The sequence below is a fragment of the Pavona decussata genome, unplaced genomic scaffold, assembly GCF_977016875.1.
Source record: "Pavona decussata unplaced genomic scaffold, jaPavDecu1.1 SCAFFOLD_300, whole genome shotgun sequence".
NCBI classification, from domain to species: Eukaryota; Metazoa; Cnidaria; class Anthozoa; order Scleractinia; family Agariciidae; genus Pavona; species Pavona decussata.
The window spans coordinates 4,140,267-4,162,226 of NW_028145697.1; the positions used below are offsets into that span (position 1 = coordinate 4,140,267).

The following is a 21,960-nucleotide window of genomic DNA, read 5'->3' on the forward strand; positions in this document are numbered from 1 at the left end:
GCTGATACTTGCTTGTCTTGTGTCTAACTCCACGTGAGTTTATTAAAAAAGAATAACAAGTAATACTGTAAACTTCGGAAAGACGTTGAGAGTAATCATCTCATGATCATTCCATACACCTCCTTTTGTCGGTTTGAGTGATCCCCTTCTTCACCCCACTCAAAATCAGGTTAACCCCACCCCCCTTCCCCAAGAAAAGAAAAGTCCTCTGACCCTCCTTGTCATGATAATAAGTGGTCCCTAAAAGCTACCCAAACAAAACATAACCCGACATGTTCATTTAATTTTATTGCACACTTTCTTCTTTTGAAGGTTAAGGAAGCATTGTCATAAATAACTTATAAGAGGGTCTCAATGGGGTTAATTGTCAGCCGTCAAACAGCCTAAGATTTATAACCGTCAAAAAAGCAGGTATTTATCGTAGCCGACAAAAGGTTTAAAGGTCATTCAAACGTAAATAATTCAGCTTCTTATTCCAGACTTCTGGCTCTTAAATCATAACTGGTAAATCAGTTTCCATGTTCCCAAATATACTCACTTTATGATCTTTCCTACTGAATTTGCGTCTAAACTGACATCACAACTAACATCCGTGTGGAAGTACTTCTGGTTTCAAAATATTAATGATTTACCACATTGATAACGTTTTTTGACCAAAATTAATCCGAAGAACACACTTTGTAATACTAAAAAACACAAAAGTTAATATTAACTTTAACTCATGGAAGAAATTTTCCTTTGATAACCGTCAAAAACCTTAAAATTTAATCATCAAAGCTATCCCCCCATTGAGACCCTCTTATACTCTAAAGTATACTGTAAAAGCTCTAACTTTAGACCTTTTGAAATTGAACAACCGAAGTATGAAATATGACGAGTACCCCCATCACTTTTATCTGGGAGTTGCCCCGAGCGGTCTGGGGCAACGAGAGGCGTCGAAGTTTATTGCAAGCTATAAACTAAACGTTAACCTGAAAACTGCGCATATTTTTGGTGTAGATCTTGGAAGATCTTTTTGAGCCGAATTCGAAGGTCTTCGATTTCCTTGTGTGGGAACCATGCTTGTAAGCCCATGGATTCCTCCACTTCTGTAAATGGTTTCTGTTACAAAACAAAAAAGGAAAAAATGCATTGAATCAAATATAATTGTTTAGCTCACTTATGAAGGGCATAACGTCAAAGGACATTGAACTGATCCCCGACGCAAGAATATACAACACGTGAGTTCCTTTTATCCATTTTATTTCATGACTGTTGCAAATTTGCTTTTTCAACGTTTGTAATCTACGATATTTTAAAACATTTTATTATTTTACGATACTTTATTCTACGATACCCCCCGGGGGAGGGGGGCAGTTAAGGGAAGTAAGAGACCTTTCATCGTACGTGATCCCGATTACAAGTGCATCCCAAATATATCACTCTGAATTTCCACGTTGAGTAGCAAAAAAAAAAAAAAAAAATTAGAGAGCCAGCATAAACGAGAAAGTGATTACAGCCGACAGCAAATAGACAATGTGTACAACATTGGCTCCTGGTACAAATAAAAAATTAATTTATATCTAGCTTGTCTGCCTTGTTTTTCATTTCACATACAGAAAGTATTTTTTGTTGCAACTGGCATATAGAATTAGATTGAGAAAAATGTTGGTGCCACACATGTAAACACTGGCAACGTTCACACACTGTTCAAGGTTTCCGGTCCAGAAACACACCCTGTTCAAGACGCTAAATGGTGAAATTGTATACCCTGTTTAAGACTCAATACACCTTAACCATAACATACCCCTTTAGGCCAAATAAGGGAGTGCCCCCCTCCTCTAGGATTTTCTCAAAACTCAACACCTTAAAAAGAGACGTCACGTTTTATCATGAGTTTGGGTTGTCTGTGATCTCGGGTGATTTCATGGGCTATAGGAAACATGCAGTTCGAGTAAATTAAGTTAATTCCTCTCAAATAAAGTCAAATTAAATTCACAGTGAAGTAATGAGTCTTTTCTCGTCGTTTCTTCTGCTACATTTCTTAAACAAACAGTTCTTTCGGTCTTTCACGAAAGTATACCATCGAAAACGGTGGTGTATGTCTGCGAAAACGGAGGTTTTCGAAAACGCTCTCTGGCAGAGTGGAGGTTTTTGAAAACTTGTGTGGACGGAACGGAGGTTTTCGAAAAACGATTACGTCACTGTCATTGGCATGTCCCAGTTTCACTTGCGCGTAACGAGCATAAACAATCGATCCAACATGGCGGGATATCTGGCATTAGTGATTACTGTCTGGCATTGATGTTATTTGCCCTGATTTCAACCTTGATTGCTTGCTTGGAGCTAAATGCTGCCCCTATTAATTTATGCACATAAATTTTGCGAAAACGGCAGAATCTCCTGCGATCACTCCTTCGTCCAAAGCTGTACACTCGATGACGATTTTGGACTTCAAGCGCTTGGTGGGACAATTTCGTCAATGGAATCTTCATCCCTGAAGAATGGCGAGAGAACTTTCGGATGTCTCGGACCTCCTTCCTAAAACTAAGTGAGCTGCTGCGTCCCTTCATTCAAGGTGAGACGACGAAAGACCAATTCAGTGTGAGTAATTCAACTTTATTTGAGATAAATATAATCTTTATATTTAGTCGAAACCCATTTTTCCTGTAGCGTGCCTATGGTTAATGTTTTTAAACATTAAATTAAAAATTGAATTCGGTACATTTACCTAATACCATTTAACTTGTAGAGTAGCACCAGCAGTTACTGGCATATTTTGCATGGCTGTTGTATCCAGTTAAGTTTTGGGATTGGTGTAAATTATTTGAGTGCAGAAAACTAAGAACTAATTTTCCTTCCTGTCGTCCTTCCTGATTGAAAGTTTTGAAGTAAATTTACTAAATGCATATGATTGTGATACATGAAGCTACATCTGCCTATGTCACTTAACCCACACAACCCCCCAGCAGTTAAATTTTTTGGAAAATTAGTGTTCAAATTCCCCCCTCTGCAAGCCAAATAGCTGTTCAAATGCCCCCGACCCAGGGGAAATAAGCCATTCTATTTTATATAGTTTTTAAGCAATATACAATATTATATGGAGATCAAAATTGCTCAGTTCTAGAGTTGAGGATGCCGCCAGTGTTTGCGAGTGGTATCTTAAGTTTCACATACACATGGATGAATTTAGGACACCAGGAATGCCTTCAGTTCCTTCAACCAAAGTTTAAATTAACAGCAAATGATTCGCATCCAATGTAATAAAAACTGAGAAAACATTGGAACAAACTTGAAATACGAGCACAACTTGTCAAACATCGTAGACTAAACCCAGATTATTTAAGCTTTTCATATAACTTGTATCTAATGTGCGGCGCGGCATGAAACCACAATCCTTCCCTTTAATATCAGAGAAAATTGACATGTCGACCTCCGTCATGAGTTATCATGCCTATGTGCATGCACCGAGACACTTCACATGACATTGAGGCTACGGTTCAAAATTCCCCACCCCTTATGCACGGAGATCAAATTCCTAGCCCCCAGAGATGCAAAGGTGTCAGTTGCATGGGGTATGCCTGGGGGGGGGAGGGGGGGGGGGTTGTTGAAGCTTTAATTTAACCGGTACATTAATACATTAACAGCTTTATGGCTTGTGTGTTTAATGATCAGTGGCTCGCATGCCGCTCTGCCTTGCTTATTGGTAAATGATTTTCTCTGTACAGTACTAAAAGTGGCCCCTATAACCAGTTAAGGTTACCCTATACCTTCAGAGGTGTCTCGCGTTTAAGCGATGCCGCGCGTCCAGTTTAAACTGTAGATACCTAAACCCTATATCAAATTAAAGCTTGTAGAGCTGGCTATCAAACTATACCAAGAATTTTGAAATAAATTGAATTGCCGAATTTTTCACAACCTCTAAATGTGAGCGTCCGAATCACCTTTTTAAAGCTACAAGTCAAAACGAATTTTGTTTTTAATTTGCTCCTCAGTTTCCGGACCCAAAGCGCTAAAAAACGTGTCTGCGTTTTGCCATATTCAATCGCATTGAAAAGTTAAAGAGCATTTTCGAAATAGGATGAAAAAAAGGTGGAGTGATCGTACAAAAATCACTCTCGAAGAAAAAATATTTCGAAAGAAAAAATTTGGAGACACGTTTTTGTTGTTTATATGTTAAACTACATGTAGCTACTGTCCAAATTTGAAGGCAAATGAACAAATTCCTTTCGAGTTTAAGCTTTTTCAAGTGGCTCCTCCAAGTGAAAAAATTGATTCGAGAAAACAGGGCTAAAAATTCGGTGATTCATTTTATTTCAAAATTCTTGGTTTATTTTGATAGCCAGCACTACAGGCTTTAATTTGATATTGGGGTTCAGACGCGCTACATCGTTTGGACGCGAGACACCTCTGAAGGTATAGGGTATCCTTAATACATACATCTCAGATGTTCTAAAAATATTAAATCATTAAATGATCTGTAAATCTTACTGCAGTAAATTTGTAAATTTTACAGTATGTTGTTTTATGATTAGTTACCTCGAGAAATTCTGCTGTATACTGAATGACATAGAGACCACAGTCAAAACTATTTGGCTGTTGGGGGACCTGAAAAACAAGTTCTTTAAGTTACTGATTAATCATTACCAATAGTGGGCCAGGAGTCAAGAGATCTACAAATACCACACACAGTGGAATACAATGTAATGCAATTCAAACTAAATATTGACCTACAGTAAGAGGATTTTCAAGGACACTGCAATAATTGCACAAATTATATCAAATAACAATATCACAATTTATGAAATAAAATTCAGATAATAAATAATATTGAAGAAAATCAAGAATCCAATTTGATTGATATAAATATAATTGTATCAACATTTAACATTTTTTTCTCAGTGGCAAGCATTAGCGGTCATCTAAACTGAACATACCCAGAAAACATGAAATCATTGCAGAATAATGTTATGTCTTACCAATGGATGTACAACTCTGGAAGATGAGGCTTCAAGTAATTCCCCTTGCTCACATTCCCATGCTTGTAAAATGAAACTAAAGGGATAGGATGAATATATCACCCTGTTAAGTCATTCATCAACCTTTCATGCTATTAGTATAAGAAAACAGAGGGCTATCAATTATGTGGTGCCACTACGTGCTCATTTCCAAATTTGAACCAAATATTTACACTTGCATAATAAGTAAAATTTTTCTCACTTGATGATTTTTCAGTGATAATGGCAGAACAATGTTTTGTCCTTACTTATTATTCAAGAAATTTGAGCAAACTGATGGTGAAAAAGGAAGCAAAAATCAGCTTTCAATAGATAATTGTACCACTGGCACAAGCCAAACCATAAATGATTATATTATATGCAGTCAGTTTTTCATCCTTCAAATACAGTGTATAATGAATTACATTACACCCTACTTTCCTTTGTGTATCATAACATTCATGAAGTACGTGTACTATCAGTTTTGTACCAATCTAAACATTAAATCAATAAATTTTATCAGGTCAACTAAATATGAATAATGGTATAATTGGCATTTATTGTCCAAAATGCAGAGTTCCAATTTCCAGTGAAATTAATAAACTGTGTTGATAGCAAAACTATAGTATACATGTTTTTTTCTTTTTTTTAAAGCATGATTTATATTGTTACAGGTCATGGTCATTTGACAACTTCTTGTCTACCTTCTAGTTAGAGAAACAGTTTTTTCTCTCTTTGAAGTTATTTTCAGTGGCTGTCTTCTATCAGTTCTGTTCACTGAATCCACTCTGGGATGAGGTTAAGTTTATTGATGAATACCCACATTGGTACACCCTTAGGGTTAAAGAGGCTATTCACATAAGACTTTACCCTGACAACATCAACAGGGATAACAGAATTGGAATTTCAGAAGCCTGGATGCCCACGATCAAACAACACAGCAGCTGATCGGTACCAAGGCGGACCGCCGAGGGAACAATTTCTAGTTTGAATGACAAGGATTGAAAACCTTCAATCAACAACAGCCCAAGAGAGGATCAAAACGCAGCGATCAACACAAACCAAGGTGCTACTTATACTGTTACGCAATCAGTCAACACCATCGCCTGATGAAGAACAGCATGAGTGGTTTATTACATTTTCAAGATTGGCCACTAGTTCCCACCAAAGGTGCATGCAGAGCTGCTGATCTGGCATCCGTTAGGTTTCAGAGTGAAATGATTAAGGTAAACCAGAAAGCCAAGGGAGATATGAAGAAGGTAGCATAGTGCACAGAACAGAGCATAACATCTGCTGTCTCAGTGAATGATGCAACATGTCATATTGACAAAACTAACTCGGTCATCAAGGCTGCTAAAGAATGTTGAAGTATCACTACTGAAGAAACGGTCTTAATTTTCCTGTGACAGATCACTGAGGTGAACATCGCAGCCACCGAGTTTGAAGTTTGAGAGAGCTACATGTAGCTAGCTGTAAACACCATATTTCTACAAGCAGAAGTGTGGAAGCCTAACACCACAAAAGTACTGCACTTGGAACCCTGAATAGCCTGAAAGAGGAGAACTTCATAACGCTCCTCCCAGTGAGGAAAAGTCATGTTAAACTCATCACCTGACAAGCAAATGAAATGGAGGTATTCATAGCCCACCCAAACCACCCTCCCTCCCCCCCCCCCCCTATCCCCACTCTCCAAGCCCTTTACATTAAGCTCCACATGGATAATAAGTTCACCATTCTGGACTAAAGCAACACTGACGGGTTCTTACAGAATCTCAGTAGTGAACACACATCCATCCATTTCACCTACATTGAGACCAAGAATGACAACCAGTTCATCTTTCTTGACACGTAAGTCTCAAAAGGAACAGAAGGTCACCTCACCACTAGCATCCATAGGCAGCTCATACACACTAGACAGTACTCAATTAGTAAAGCAAGATATTGTAAACTGTCTGTATGACTTGGTGAAGCATCTCACGACCACACCAGTAGTTATATGTATCTTAAAAGATAAGAAACATTAATTTTGTCATGTGTTTCTAATGATTACCACTCCTCTTTGTGCAGAAGATCATCAGGAGAAAAAGAATAGACCTTTGAGAGTCTGTAGAAGTGTCTAAAGGCACCTTTTATACCACCATGTCCAGGCTGTTTCTGAACCTCTTTGTTGCTGCCAAGAACAACAAGGTATTTGCACAGTCTTCAGATCCAACACAACACTTAGGTCACACACCATACACCCAAAAGTCAAAGAAAGTGTTGATACTGTGTATCAAAATGGCATGGACTAAAGGATTTTCTGAACTTGTGGAAAAGCCTACATCTTGGTAATAAGAACTCTATGTAAAAGAGAAGAGGGTGGTGGTGACCATAATGCAAACTCTTATGGTGGAGGGGGGAAGGGGCCGCTTATGTTACGTTTTTGCTTTTGTTTGTCTAATACCTAATTAGTATGTCCAGACAAGTCATCTGTGCAACATCTAGTTGTCAAAGTTATTATTTTCTGTTTTCCAGAAATGGAGAACAAACAATCATTGTGTAGCATAATTATTTACAATACATGTAAATGAAAATGGCATAATTTAAATGAAAGGGATACAACTTGTCCTAAGTGAATCTGAGACGACTGTGTCTTATTATGATACAGAAATCACAGCTGCGCCCTTTCTTCCTCTCCTGGTGGGCCCCACCATGCTCATCCCTTTTTCCCTTATTGTTCATGCAGTGCCTGGTATGCAAGTTGAGCAAAAACTACCAAAGATTGCATCTAAATCAGAAAGAAAAACTGGAAAAGCATAGTTAAGTGCATCATGTCAACATCATACATAGGCCAGATGAACACACCCTGTCATGGGGGAGACCAGAAAACCACCCATTTAAAAAGGTTTAAGGGGGCCACAACAGACAGTAATTACAATCCATTTCCCATCATAAGTGAACCAGATGCAACACAGTCTGTCATGGGGAGACCAGTTAAGCACCCATTTAAAAGGGGGCCACAACAGACAGTAATCACAATCTATTGCCCATCATAAGTGGACCAGATGCAACACAGTCTGTCATGGGGGAGACCAGTTAAGCACCCATTTAATAGGGGGCCACAACAGACAGTAATCACAATCTATTGCCCATCATAAGTGGACCAGATGCAACAGTCTGTCATGGGGCGGAGACCAGTTAAGCACCCATTTTATAGGGGGCCACAACAGACAGTAATCACAATCTATTGCCCATCATAAGTGGACCAGATGCAACACAGTCTGTCATGGGGAGACCAGTTAAGCACCCATTTTATAGGGGGCCACAACAGACAGTAATCACAATCTATTGCCCATCATAAGTGGACCAGATGCATCACAGTCTGTCATAGGGAGACCAGTTAAGCACCCATTTTATAGGGGGCCACAACAGACAGTAATCACAATCTATTGCCCATCATAAGTGGACCAGATGCAACACAGTCTGTCATGGGGGAGACCAGTTAAGCACCCATTTTATAGGGGGCCACAACAGACAATAATCACAATCTATTGCCCATCATAAGTGGACCAGATGCAACACAGTCTGTCATGGGGGAGACCAGTTAAGCACCCATTTTATAGGGGGCCACAACAGACAGTAATCACAATCTATTGCCCATCATAAGCGGACCAGATGCAACACAGTCTGTCATGGGGCAGAGATCAGTTAAGCACCCATTTTAAAGGTGGCCACAGCAGACAGTAATCACAATCTATTGCCCATCATAAGTGGACCAGATGCAACACAGTCTGTCATGGGGCAGAGATCAGTTAAGCACCCATTTTATAGGGGGCCACAACAGACAGTAATCACAATCTATTGCCCATCATAAGTGGACCAGATGCAACACAGTCTGTCATGGGGGAGACCAGTTAAGCACCCATTTTATAGGGGGCCACAACAGACAGTAATCACAATCTATTGCCCATCATAAGCGGACCAGATGCAACACAGTCTGTCATGGGGCAGAGATCAGTTAAGCACCCATTTTATAGGGGGCCACAGCAGACAGTAATCACAATCTATTGCCCATCATAAGTGGACCAGATGCAACACAGTCTGTCATGGGGAGACCAGTTAAGCACCCATTTTATAGGGGGCCACAACAGACAGTTATCACAATCTATTGCCCATCATAAGTGGACCAGATGCAACACAGTCTGTCATGGGGGAGACCAGTTAAGCACCCATTTTATAGGGGGCCACAACAGACAGTAATCACAATCTATTGCCCATCATAAGTGGACCAGATGCAACACAGTCTGTCATGGGGCAGAGATCAGTTAAGCACCCATTTTATAGGGGGCCACAGCAGACAGTAATCACAATCTATTGCCCATCATAAGTGGACCAGATGCAACACAGTCTGTCATGGGGAGACCAGTTAAGCACCCATTTTATAGGGGACCACAACAGAAAGTAATCACAATCTATTGCCCATCATAAGTGGACCAGATGCAACACAGTCTGTCATGGGGAGACCAGTTAAGCACCCATTTTATAGGGGGCCACAACAGACAGTAATCACAATCTATTGCCCATCATAAGTGGACCAGATGCAACACAGTCTGTCATGGGGGAGACCAGTTAAGCACCCATTTAATAGGGGGCCACAACAGACAGTAATCACAATCTATTGCCCATCATAAGTGGACCAGATGCAACACAGTCTGTCATGGGTAGACCAGTTAAGCACCCATTTTATAGGGGGCCACAACAGACAGTAATCACAATCTATTGCCCATCATAAGTGGAACTGTATTTGCCAAAGGGAAATTAATTACTATCACAGCTTTTGATGCATTGCTTACCTCCTTTCATAACTTCTGCACTTTCAGTGTCCTTGTTGTCGTCAGTTTCTGAAATTAAAAAAAGTTAGAAGTATGATATAGTAACCAAATCTGACTTATTCTAATTATTGTTCCTTATTTTATTTATTTATTTATTTATTTTAAATAATTTATTTCATGTGTTTTACTTCGCCCAGAACACACACAGGCTGGGAGACCACTACAGCATGAGCCAGTTACAGTGGACACCTTAAACTTATAAAAATAATCAAAACAATATAAAGCCATGCAAAAAAGACAAGAAAAAGGCTAAATGCATAGACTAGAAACAGCATGAAGGCTGACGTTAAAGTCCTCTGGTGGTATTGCATCTAGGAGAAGTTGTCCTCCTTTAATAGATAGGTAGTAAGGTTGTAAGTCATATTTTATCAGAGCACCCCCTAGATACATCCAAATCCTTATCAGTAGTTGATGGTCTTGTCTTTTGTATTCATTGGGTGGCCAGATAAACAATGACATTTTTGTTAATAAGAAAAAGGAGAATGCTTACTGAATTTGGGCATATGCATGTAACGTGAGGAGTAAAGAGCGAAACTCCATTTAACACTGAATTGACTTTTCATATTAAGATAGTCAATATATAAAAGCTGTGGGAAAGATTTTTACTCACTAATTGTTGTTGATTTTGTGGTCATCCTCTTTAAGGCAAAGGGAACACCTGTGAAGTAACAAACATAATTATTTCTCAGAAAACAGTCAATACATAATTTATTTCCATTTATTTTACAGAGCTGAGCTGCGAGTCCTTCAATAAGGACTTAAGTGAATTTAATGCTTATTTGCTGTATTTTCCTCTCCCAAGCCTAATTTAATCAGCAGGGCCCTGTTTTTCAAAGCCCGATTAAGCTAATCCTGGATTAACGTGAGCTTTGATGCGAGTTTAATTAAAATCAATAAAGATTCTCCCAAAAGATTTTTGCCCCTCAGTTTTGCCTTAGACTTTCTTTAACCTTCAGCTTGAAATTTGCCTTTAAACCATTTTTAAGCGAGCGAGATGAAACCTCGATTAACTTTTAATCGTGGAATAGCGTTAATCGCTTTCGAATAACCGGGCCCAAAGCTCTACAATCAGTTTTACAAATTTTACTTCCCCCCATTTTTGTAACTACACAGAGGTAGTGGCCAACACGAAAGCCTTGCTCCTTTGGCCACTACCCACTTTTTCCCTAGAATGTTAAATCACTTAGATATAATGCTCTGAATGTTTATTTTCTTACCATAAAAATATATTGTATTTCAGTCGAATAAGTGTGAATAAAATTGAATTGAATTGCTGTCATATTCTCTGAGTTCCTCCATTCATAAATGTTTAAAACTTGGACGAAGTTTTAGGGAGTTCTCGTTGCAAAAATTCAAAGATAAGAATTCATAAACTTTAGTTTTCATTTATATCTTGGTGTAGAATTATTTACTAGCCATAACACAAAGAGAAAAAACATACAGCTGTACTTATAATTATTTAATTATCGAGCAGAAATCTTGCGAGAACGTTTCGAATACAGCGCCGTCATGCCTTCTTTTGCGCGTTTTGCAAAGCCAACCAATGTTTAGCAGCATAATTTTGTGTGTGCAGAAAAGTTTGGTGTCGTATTCTCTGACTTTCCATTCAGAAATTTGTACGAATTTTTAGAGTTCTCGTTGGAAAAATTCGAAGATGAAAGGTCAAACTTTAAAAAGTCACAACTTATACGATGATCTGGAACTGTGTTCCCCTTCAATAACACAGAAAGAAAAAACATTTATCGAGCAGAAATCTTTCGAGAACGTTCGACGACGGCGCCTTCATGACTTCTTTTACGCGTTTTACAAAGCTAACCAATGTTTAACTGGATAAATTTTTTGTGTAGAAATTTTTGTTGTCATATTCTCTGAGTTCTTCCATTCAGAAATGTTTAAAAATTGTGCGAATTTTTTTAGGGAGTTCTCGTTGCAAAAACTCGGGGATAAAAAGTCAAACTTTATTTTTAATTTAACATATGCGATGGTTTGGAATTATTTACTACCTATAACACAGAGAGAAATAGAAAAAGTATTTATCGAGCAAAAATTTTGCGAGAGCGTTTGAAGACGACGCCTTCATGCCTTCTTCGGTCCTTCCAAAAGATTGTGCGAATTTTTATAGAGTTCTCGTTGCAAAAATTCGAAGACAAAAAGTGATAAACTTTCAATTTATACAATGGTCTGGAATTATTTACTACCTATAACGCAGAGAGAAAAAGATACTTATTTATCGAGCAGAAATCTCGGGAGAGCTTTCGAAGAAAAGACGGCGCGCCTTCCTTCTGGTCAAATCGTCTTCGGTCCTTCCACGAAACGAAAATTATGCGCGTTTTGCAAAGCCAACCAGTGTTTAGCTGATTACATTTATTTTGTAGAAATGTTTGTTGTCATATCCTTTGAGTTCCTCCATTCAGAAATTTTTAAAAATTGTACGAATTTTAGGGAATTTTTCAGTAACTATGCTCACAAATTTTACATCGTTTTACGAGAAGAAAATAATAAGATTGCCGAAGAGTGTAAGCTTATGTAAAGACTCGCAGAATTCCCATTTGAATCAGTTTTAACACAGCGGCCATTGTAGCACCAGAAGTTTGGAAATGCTCTCCGTTTTACTATAGAAAAATATCAGACTTACCTCTTAATGACGGCCAAATCCCAAACCAGGGCGGAGTACCAGAGCTGAACTTGAACATGAAAAGCAAGCTCATGTCAGCGTGCAACCCACGGGACAGTGGATGGTGCGTTTCAGCCAATCAGAGGGCGCGCCGTACTATAAACTGTGATGTGATTGGTGACAAAAATGAGCCTGCGTTTCTTATTTCGCGGGTTTCGTTTGCCATCGAGGTATTTGATTCCTGAAAATGTCGGAAAGTGTTGATTCTATTACTATTGAAATAAGAGAAAAAGAAAACGCTCTACCAGGAAATTGCATTCGAGCTGTGGGAATGTGCTTCTACAGGCCTTCAAAAGATTTGAACACTGGGCAAAGATACACGCTGCATCACAATCCCTGTAATCCGAAAGATGGTTTTTGTATTGAGCTTAAAGAACACCATCGCGTTAGGGCAACACTGAATAAAAACATTTCTCAGCTCCTTGCTCCTTATCTGGATAGCAACACCATTGCGGAACCTACTTGGTAAGTTAAATTTTGGTTTTGAACAATATTCAAGCTGACGGGCCTTGCTACAGCTGTGGCTACACAGCGAAACAAAGTTACTGCGTGCAAACAGCTAGAACATCTCGCTGACAGGCGCTGACAGCTGTTCGAAAGCAAAAGTTGCCCATTTTAGCATTGCAGTAGCATTTTTTTGGACGCAAATTTTCAGCTGAATTTTACATATCGGACGCCAAAAAATGTTTTTTTAATCCAGCTGAAAACATTTTAGACCCCGACGCAAAATTTATTTTTCGCGTGCGGCTAACCGGGAAAACATTGCAAATTACTAATATACTTCCTTTTCTCCAAAGCCTTGTGCTGGACGATGCCGTAAGTAGTTGCGGGGATAATGGCAGGCCTGCCAGAGCACATAAAGTGGCGATAAGATTTGTTGTGGAAGAGCCGGAAAAATTGCAGAAACTACAAGAAGTCCTGATGCCATACGACGTTTACACAATCATTTCATAAATTTTATTTATTTCACCATATGGAACTTGGTTTCTTCAATTAAAAAACAAACACTGAGCCGCCTTTGCTTTCATTGTTTGGCTAGGTTTACCTAGCCTTGACATCAGTTATAATATGTTAATAAAAAGGTATTCTATGAATTCTTGAGTGTTTCTACTGGAAAATTGATTCTAACCCCCAACCCTCATTCTCATTTCCGAACATAAAACACACCCAACTCCCCTGAAGTAACCCCCTTCAGTAAAAATCGTGACATACGATCCTTTTTCCGACGTCTTCCCAGAATACCATGGAATGTCCGCATCTTATGTAAGACGCGACCTCGTTCGCATAAATGGCTTAGCGACTTAGGTCTTCTTTACACGACCCCGGTTTGTTTTCTAACCGGGGTTCCTTTACCGCCCAAAATTACGTTTACACCAGCCTGTGTTGCCAAGTACACGGTTCGGGGAGGATCAATCCATCTGGTCAGCCGACTCGCACGTTCAAAGGTCTGGAAAAGAAAATGCCATTTCGCTCAGATTCTTCATCAGCACCAATAATTCAAAAGTAATAGGAGAAGAACCACCTGAAGAAGCTAATCAGAATGGCGAAAAGATGGCTGCGCCCGGTTAAGCGGTTAAGGGGGGGGGGGGGGGGGGAGAAGGCCGCTTTATAGGGGTTCAACTGTAATAGTTACTGACACGAAATTCATAGGAAATGCATTTTAATATCACTACTGTATTGCGATCGACTATAAAAAACTTGCATCACTTTCTCAACCAATCAGCTGAAGCTACAACCAATCGTGACTTGCTGGCTGACTCACATATATTTGCATCGAATTTGATTGGTTCATTGTGTTGTTTGCGTCTATCACAGCGGACGCAAACAACACAATGAACCGATGTTAGGGCGTCGGCCTGAGCTAGCTCAGCTCCTACAGTCCAAGCCAGCTGGGCGCATTGAGCTTTCTCCCAGCCAAGTCTTAGCCAGTTTCTACCAGCTAGGTAATTTAAATAAGTTTCTCCCAGCCAGACGGGTTGAAATAATGTTTCTCCCAGCCAGACGAGTTGAAATATTGTTTCTTCCAGCCAGCAGAGAGGTGCATGAAGAACAGCTTTTTTGTGGAACAGCTCCGTTTTGTCCTCCTGAGCTACGTCCATTGAGACAAGGATTGTGTCCTTAGCGACCTTTGTTTTCTCTGTAGAGTTCAAGAAGTCGGTTGTATCTTTGAGATATGACCTCTGTATTTTAGCGATAGGCTGAAGGAGGTAATCAGCAAATGATGAGATTCGCTCTGTGGCGCTATCACAGCCAGATATGATTGGTCTGCCGACCGGGTTTGGTTTGTAAATCTCTGTAAGTGTGTAGAAAATAGGAATTCGTGGCGGGTTAGGCGTGAGGGAGAGCCACATTTCTGTCATTTCATCGATTGGTTTCCGATATATCTGTTTGCGGTTACCAATGATAATAATAAGTGACAGTGACAGTAAGTGGCAGTGCTAGATAAATAAGTGACAGTGCCAGTTAGTAAGTGGTAGTGCTAGATAAATAAGTGACAGTTCCAGTCAGTAAGTGGCAGTGCTAGATAAATAAGTGACAGTGCCAGTCAGTTAGTGGCAGTGCTAGATAAATAAGTGACAGTGCCAGTTAGTATGTGACAGTGCCAGTTAGTACGTGACAGTGCCAGTTAGTAAGTGACAGTGCCAGTTAGTACGTGACAGTGCCAGTAGTAAGTGACAGTGCCAGTTAGTACGTGACAGTGCCAGTTAATAAGTGACAGTGCCAGCTAGTAAGTGACAGTGCCACTTAGTAAGTGGCAGTGCCAGTTAGTAAGTGGCAGTGCCAGCTAGTAAGTGACAGTGCCAGTTAGTAAGTGACAGTGCCAGTTAGTAAGTGACAGTGCCAGTTAGTGACAGTGCCAGTTAGTAAGTGGCAGTGCCAGCTAGTAAGTGACAGTGCCAGTTAGTACGTGACAGTGCCAGTTAGTAAGTGACAGTGCCAGTTAGTACGTGACAGTGCCAGTTAATAAGTGACAGTGCCAGCTAGTAAGTGACAGTGCCACTTAGTAAGTGGCAGTGCCAGTTAGTAAGTGGCAGTGCCAGCTAGTAAGTGACAGTGCCAGTTAGTAAGTGACAGTGCCAGTTAGTAAGTGACAGTGCCAGTTAGTGACAGTGCCAGTTAGTAAGTGGCAGTGCCAGCTAGTAAGTGACAGTGCCAGTTAGTACGTGACAGTGCCAGTTAGTAAGTGACAGTGCCAGCTAGTAAGTGACAGTGCCAGTTAGTAAGTGATAGTGCCAGTTAGTAAGTGACAGTGCCAGTTAGTAAGTGGCAGTGCCAGTTAGTAAGTGACAGTGACAGTTAGTAAGTGGCAGTGCCAGTTAGTAAGTGGCAGTGCCAGTTAGTAAGTGACAGTGCCAGTTAGTAAGTGGCAGTGCCAGTTAGTAAGTGGCAGTGCCAGTTAGTAAGTAGCAGTGCCAGTTAGTAAGTGGCAGTGCCAGGTAGTAAGTGACAGTGCCAGTTAGTAAGTGGCAGTGCCAGTAAGTAAGTGGCAGTGCCAGTTAGTAAGTGAGAGTGTCAGTTAGTAAGTGACAGTGCCAGTTAGTAAGTGACAGTGCCAGTTAGTAAGTGGCAGTGCCAGTTAGTAAGTGACAGTGCCAGTTAGTAAGTGACAGTGCCAGTTAGTAAGTGTCAGTACTAGATAAATAAGTGGCAGTGCTAGATAAAAAAGTATTTTTGCAGTGCATGTCCCTTACAGGCCACCATAGCTACCAAATAATATAGACAAGCCCAAAATTACCAAACTCTCTTTCTGTTTTTCAAGTTCCAAATCAATGGAAATGCATGAACCTGTCTCGGTTCAAACGGTCGTGTTAGAACGTGACACGATGGTCGGTTGCTAGGGCTTTTCCACGAATTACGTCATTATGATGTCACATTGACGTAATTCTTGATAAATACGCGTCATAGTACAACATATGCTAAGTTAAAAAAACGATAATTTTGTCCTTTCCCGTTACGATAATTTTATTGTTTTCACGTTAAAATACCCCTAACGTTTGACCATATATGGCCATGTAGTGGCAAATTTGAATTTCGTTAATTAGCTGTAACTGTACGCCTTTTTATCCGATTGAGATGGAGTTTTAACCAGAAATCATAGAATTCTAGATCGAAAACCAATACAGCATTTTTCACATTATTTTTCCTGAATTTCAATTCTGATGCCAAATTTGGACATCATTGATGACGTCACAATAACAGTCAAATAGAATCACAATAGCAGTCAAATAGAATGAAATAACAACAAATTGCTTGGTAATTTATCCACCTACTTCCCTTCCAAGTCTCGTTACTTTCGATGCACTCTGCTTTTGTCGATAGCCTATAACTCTCAGTTTTGAGAGGTGGGGGAGGAAAAGCCCTAGCAACCGACCATCGGGTGAAGTGAAGAATGATTTATGACAGTTATATTGGTATACATCTGCCATGTTTTTTCGAGCTTCTCTGACCTTTAAAATGAGCCCTTTTTTTTACGCTGGAGCTGGCTTTAAGTAACGTTTAACTCACGCAAGACTTCTTTCAGCAAAACTACAGTCATGTTTTCTGGAGGACCGTCTTTCCTTTCCTTCTCCTAAAATTCTTGTATTTGTCTTTGCTAATATCGACTTCACATTTTTTACATCTTCCTGCTCTAATAACGTATATTCCATTTGTGACATCTCTTTAAAATGTCATAATAAGTGACTTTGATTGGGCACCAGAGAAATCGTCTTTTCAAAGAAAGTGACCAAGTACAGCAAAAATTGACAATCAAACCTGTAAAATTTTTGTGAGGTAGATTTCCCACAAGTGACGCTAATGCATGATAATGTCGATACATTGTGGTGGATGTCGCGGAAGCGAGCCACCGACTACGAAGCCATATCGGACGAGGATACCAATATCCCTAGGTATTTAGGTATCCCATACATTGCATTCTCCTTTACTTTAGAAAGCCGATTTGTAAAGCTGATTTTTTTTCTGGAGCACTCATTGCAACGTTTTCAGTGTATGTAACTTAGCAGATTTTCTCTCTTGCGGGCCGATTCCACCATAAAGAGACATTGGACGGCGGCGATACCCAGGATTTAGTATCCCGAATCGTTCAGTTTCCCTTAAGTGCTTAAGTTATGTTATTATACTTATTTTGTTTTAATTTTCCTCGTTTGATTGCTTAAGTTTAAGAATTTCCGGCAGAACACTTTGACGACCTTCATATTCCGTGATTCAGCTATCTGAAAAAAAACTTTTTCTCCTTGGAGGCACTTGGTTTCGTTTCGTCTCACGAAGTACACTGTACCATAAGCCGTGCATTAGACTGTAAGTATGGAAAAGAGGGACTAAGAAAATAAAGGGTCCAACATAGGTTTGGCGGGATGCGGGATGAGGCTAAAAATCGAGACGGAATGTGGGATACGAGAAATTTTAAAGGCGGGATGCAGGATGAAAACAGAACGACGAGACCGGGATCTGCTTCGCTTCGGGATATGCTTCAGAGTGACATTGAAAAGTATTTATTTGCTTCATAAATGGCTTAGAAGAAACCACACGTCAAAAGGCGTAAAATTGGCCGATTCCAGTCACATGAATTTGACGATTTCCTAATCTTACATAGTCTGTTTCCTCGGGCTAATATGTGACATTAGATCGTTTTCACTCACGTGACCAAAACCCTGACAACTGTTGCTACGCCGACATATTTGTGTACAGATATTGCGAACAAATCGACTGCGTTCTTTGAAAGAAGATGGTTTTGTGCTTGATTGTCGGCTGTGGAAATAAAAGTGGAAGGGATAAAGGATTATATTTTGCCAAAGTACCTTCGATCATTGAAAATCAAGGACAAGAAGCCAGAGAATTATCAGAGGAACGAAGATCGCGCTGGATCTCTGCTATTAGCAGAGACGACTGAGAGGGCATGGCAGGATGTGTTTGGCAGGCTGCTTTGCTCTGGGAGGTGCCAATTCTGCCAGATCTGTGTTTAAAAAAGTTGTTTCCCTTTGACTGGCTTCTTGTGTCTCTCTCCATTGCTTTAATTAGCTCCTTGGAGAGTTCAACTTTTACATCATTGCAAACCTTTAACAGTTCCCGCGGATAGGTTAAATCGAGATTGTGCGACTTTGAAGGACATAAATTTCCGCAAATTGGGGAATCAGGCTCAGCCCAATGGGTTTGCTGTCCTTGGACTTGCTAAGTTCCCAGTAGAAGTTGTTCATTTCTGCCTTTGTGGGCGCTGGAATTTTCTTTACTGTACTAGCATGTATTGTAAAATCAGCCTCAGGTCGATCGGTAGTCAGAAACTCCAGAATAAAATTTAGATATTTTGGAATCTAAATCTGCTTTCATTTTCTTAGCCGATGTGAAGTTTAAATCCCGGGCCCTTGCATACTCCATGTGGTCTGCGAACGAGGGAAGAAGCCATGAGCATTTAACTTGCGTGCAAGCAAGTTTTCCATTTACCTTCGTCCCCGCTTCTACGTACGTAAAACAAAACGCTTGCAATACGCGAGCATGATTCGGCTAGCCCGGTCTTACAACCTAGGAAATGAGCAGATAAAATTGTCCCTTCTTTTTCTGTTATAATCCAGATAGGGATCAAAGAGTCATTCATTCTCTGCGAGTGTCTCACCTTGGCTAACACAACAAATTTGTTTGCGTTTATGGCCTTTCACGCTGGTTATAAATCCAGAAACCATCTGATTGTAGGCTTCCAGGCTTTGGAAAGCCTTAAACTGTTGTTACGAGTAGAAGCTCGTCTCCAAAACCAAATAGAATAGGAGATCTGTAGATTCAACTGGAGGCAAGCAGTCTGGTTGAAAATTCTTACTCTCAATGAGAACGGGATCGATTCCAATCGCCGAAATTTTTTCTAAATAACGCTGCCTTACTCGTGGTTCTAGCTTCTTGATGTACTCAGAAAGAGGAGGATGGATACCGACATTAGGATTTGCACTTAAGTTTACTTCTACTGCCGTAGTATTCATTTTTAAAGGCAGAAATTGTTTTTTTTTAATTTTTTTTTATGATAACAATTTTTATTTGCCTTACATGACAGCACATTTACAATACTGAACACTACTAACATTTCTTACAATACTCATAATACGAATCAATAAGTTTTTCGAAATTGATTTAACTATAAAAGTTAACGTTAAAAGAGAACGACGTTTGAACCGTCCGACGGTCATTTTCAAGTTCAAAATGAGAAGTAAAATATGTGCTTATATACAATTGTGAAAAAACTAATGAGATACTGACTTAAAAAGCTCTAAGATATTCACATCTAAACAATATAAAAAATAATAGCGTGAATGATAAATACAAAGGAACGCTAAAAACGATAAAAGGTATTTAAAAGGTATTTAAAAGTGAAATAATTAAACAAATAACTTCGCGTGGATCGAGTCGATCGTCAAGAACATCATCCAGTTGATGCAAATGAGCCACATGTTTGTAGCAAGATTCAGTCTCGCCAGTTAAAGGCAGTTTTGGAGCCAAGTTGGCGGTATTCACGTTATCAAGAAACGAGGTGAGTAGCAATACTTTATTATAACCAAATCGAGTGGTAAAATGGTTTCTCTCAGAAATATATCACGTGTTTCAGGACTAGAGTTTGCAGATCGTTTCATAAACTCCAATTAAGTTTGTTGCGAGCGTCGTTTGCTAGTAAATCTGCAGTGGGGCTGTTGCAAGGCTGAAACATTCAAACAAACCTGGCATGAGATTATTATTTTGTGCTTACTCTGTTAGCATTCCAGTAAAATTTCAGTTCACGAAGATCATTGTTAGTAAGAAAGATGATCTATTGAAGACAACCTCTCAGTTGAGCGGCGAGTTATAAATAAATACCGTGAAAAAATAGCGATGAAACGAACCAGTTAGTGACGATTTTGCTTAAGTAATGGAAAATAAAGAACGATGTAGGCCGCGATTTGAAAGAAAGAAATATCTTCTCTCTGAACGCGAGTCAAACCCATGACGTTCACTACAATGCATGGTCGGTCGCTAACAACTGAGCTACAGAGTGACGTGGATAGCTGGATTATTTAGTACAAATTTTAAAGAAGGGAAGAATATTTTTTTTTAGAAAAGCAATCGTTTAGCTCATCAGTTAGTGTCAGTTGTTCTACCGCAGGTAAGACAACTACGAGGCTAAAACAAATTATGAGGCGATGCTCCTCTTTAGTAATGCATGGCTAAATGACAAAAGAGTTGACAAAAGGAAACCGTATGGTGTATTTTTGGCTCAATTTTTAAAGAAGCTTAGTTATGCACCTGCCATTTTTTAGTAATTCCTTGTTTATACTTAAAACATATTTTGGGAAAGTTTGGTGTGCCTCGATTGATAGGTAATTCAAGCAATTTATCTTTTGAATAAAAATACAGCTCAGAAAAATTTCGTTACAAAGAAGTCTGTATTACCTGGCACACTTCCTGTTTAGTTATTCGTATTTCTATCTGTTTACTGTTAATTAACAACTCATTCTCGTCTAGTCTAGAGAAAAAAACAATTTTCCACGCCAAAGATCTAGTGAGCGATGATTTGCACGAACTTCGATATCCTCGAGATCAAAACTTTCAAATTGAAGAAGGATAAAAACAGCCAAAGAAATTAGACAACCAATCAGATTCTTGCCTCTTGTTGAATTTTGTATTGTAATTTATATTGTATTTTAGACGTATTTTTTGCGTGATTTCTTGGTTAATTAGACGGACATTTGTCCATCCATTCGTTCGTTCGTTCACTAACAATGCGCAGGTTCAAAGCAACCAATTGGAGCCTAATCTCCTATCCTACGAGAAATAGAAGGATACTGAAACGCTATTAACAACGGCGTTGCGTTAGACGTTTCTTTTCCGCTTCAAGGAAAGGAAATGTGGGACGCCTGCACGCAGGCTGTAAGAGTTTGGACTGGGTAAAAAAACATAGCCAGTCCCAATCAAATTTGCATGTCTACTAAAATTGATCGAAAGAAGAGTATAAATTAGATGCAAATGAGCGGCGTGTTTGTAGCAAGATTCAGTCTCGCCAATTAAAGGCAGATTTGGACGCAGGTTGGAATTATCTGCGTTATCAAGAAACGAGGTGAGTTGGAATACTTTATTATAACCCAGTCAAGTGGTAAAATGGTTTCTCTCAGATATATATCGCGCGTTTTAGGGGTAGAGTTTGCAGATCGTTTCATAAACTCAAATTAAGTTTGTTGTAAGTTTCGTTTCCTGGTGAATATGCTGTTGGGCTGTTCGAAGGCTGAAACATTCAGACGAACCAGGCATGAAATCATTACCTTGTGCTTCTGTATTAGCACTTCAATGAAGTGTAAATCCACGAAGATCACTGTTTACAGGAAAGATGATCTAAGACGACCACTCAGTTGAGCGGCGAATTACATAATACATATCGTGAATAAACAGCGATGAATTCAAACACTTGTCCGATAAAAAAGTGACGATTTTGCAA

At 39.5% G+C, this 21,960-nt stretch overlaps 1 protein-coding gene, 1 long non-coding RNA gene and 1 pseudogene across 3 annotated transcripts; 1 reads left to right on the forward strand and 2 right to left on the reverse strand.

Moving 5' to 3' along the window:
- Positions 1 to 400: 400 nt before the first annotated feature.
- Positions 401 to 12,570, reverse strand: LOC146454719 (uncharacterized). The gene is made up of 6 exons (XM_085095098.1): positions 12,483 to 12,570; positions 10,458 to 10,505; positions 9,809 to 9,856; positions 4,959 to 5,034; positions 4,519 to 4,587; positions 401 to 1,101 (listed from the first exon to the last, which is right to left on the reverse strand). The coding sequence occupies exons 1-6, from the start codon at positions 12,553 to 12,555 to the stop codon at positions 960 to 962; spliced, it is 456 nt and encodes a 151-aa protein (XP_084951224.1). The 5' UTR covers positions 12,556 to 12,570; the 3' UTR covers positions 401 to 959.
- On the forward strand, positions 5,061 to 11,128 carry LOC146454720 (uncharacterized). 2 transcript variants are annotated; one of them, XR_014859197.1, is made up of 3 exons: positions 5,061 to 6,609; positions 7,044 to 7,163; positions 9,985 to 11,128. It is a non-coding gene; the product is annotated as an uncharacterized LOC146454720 (long non-coding RNA). The 2 variants fall into 2 exon arrangements; XR_014859195.1 differs by lacking the exon at positions 5,061 to 6,609 and having other exon boundaries at positions 6,653 to 7,163.
- Positions 12,571 to 18,598: 6,028 nt separating the features above from the next.
- Positions 18,599 to 19,483, reverse strand: LOC146454721 (uncharacterized; annotated as a pseudogene).
- Between the last annotated feature and the right edge of the window lie 2,477 nt (positions 19,484 to 21,960).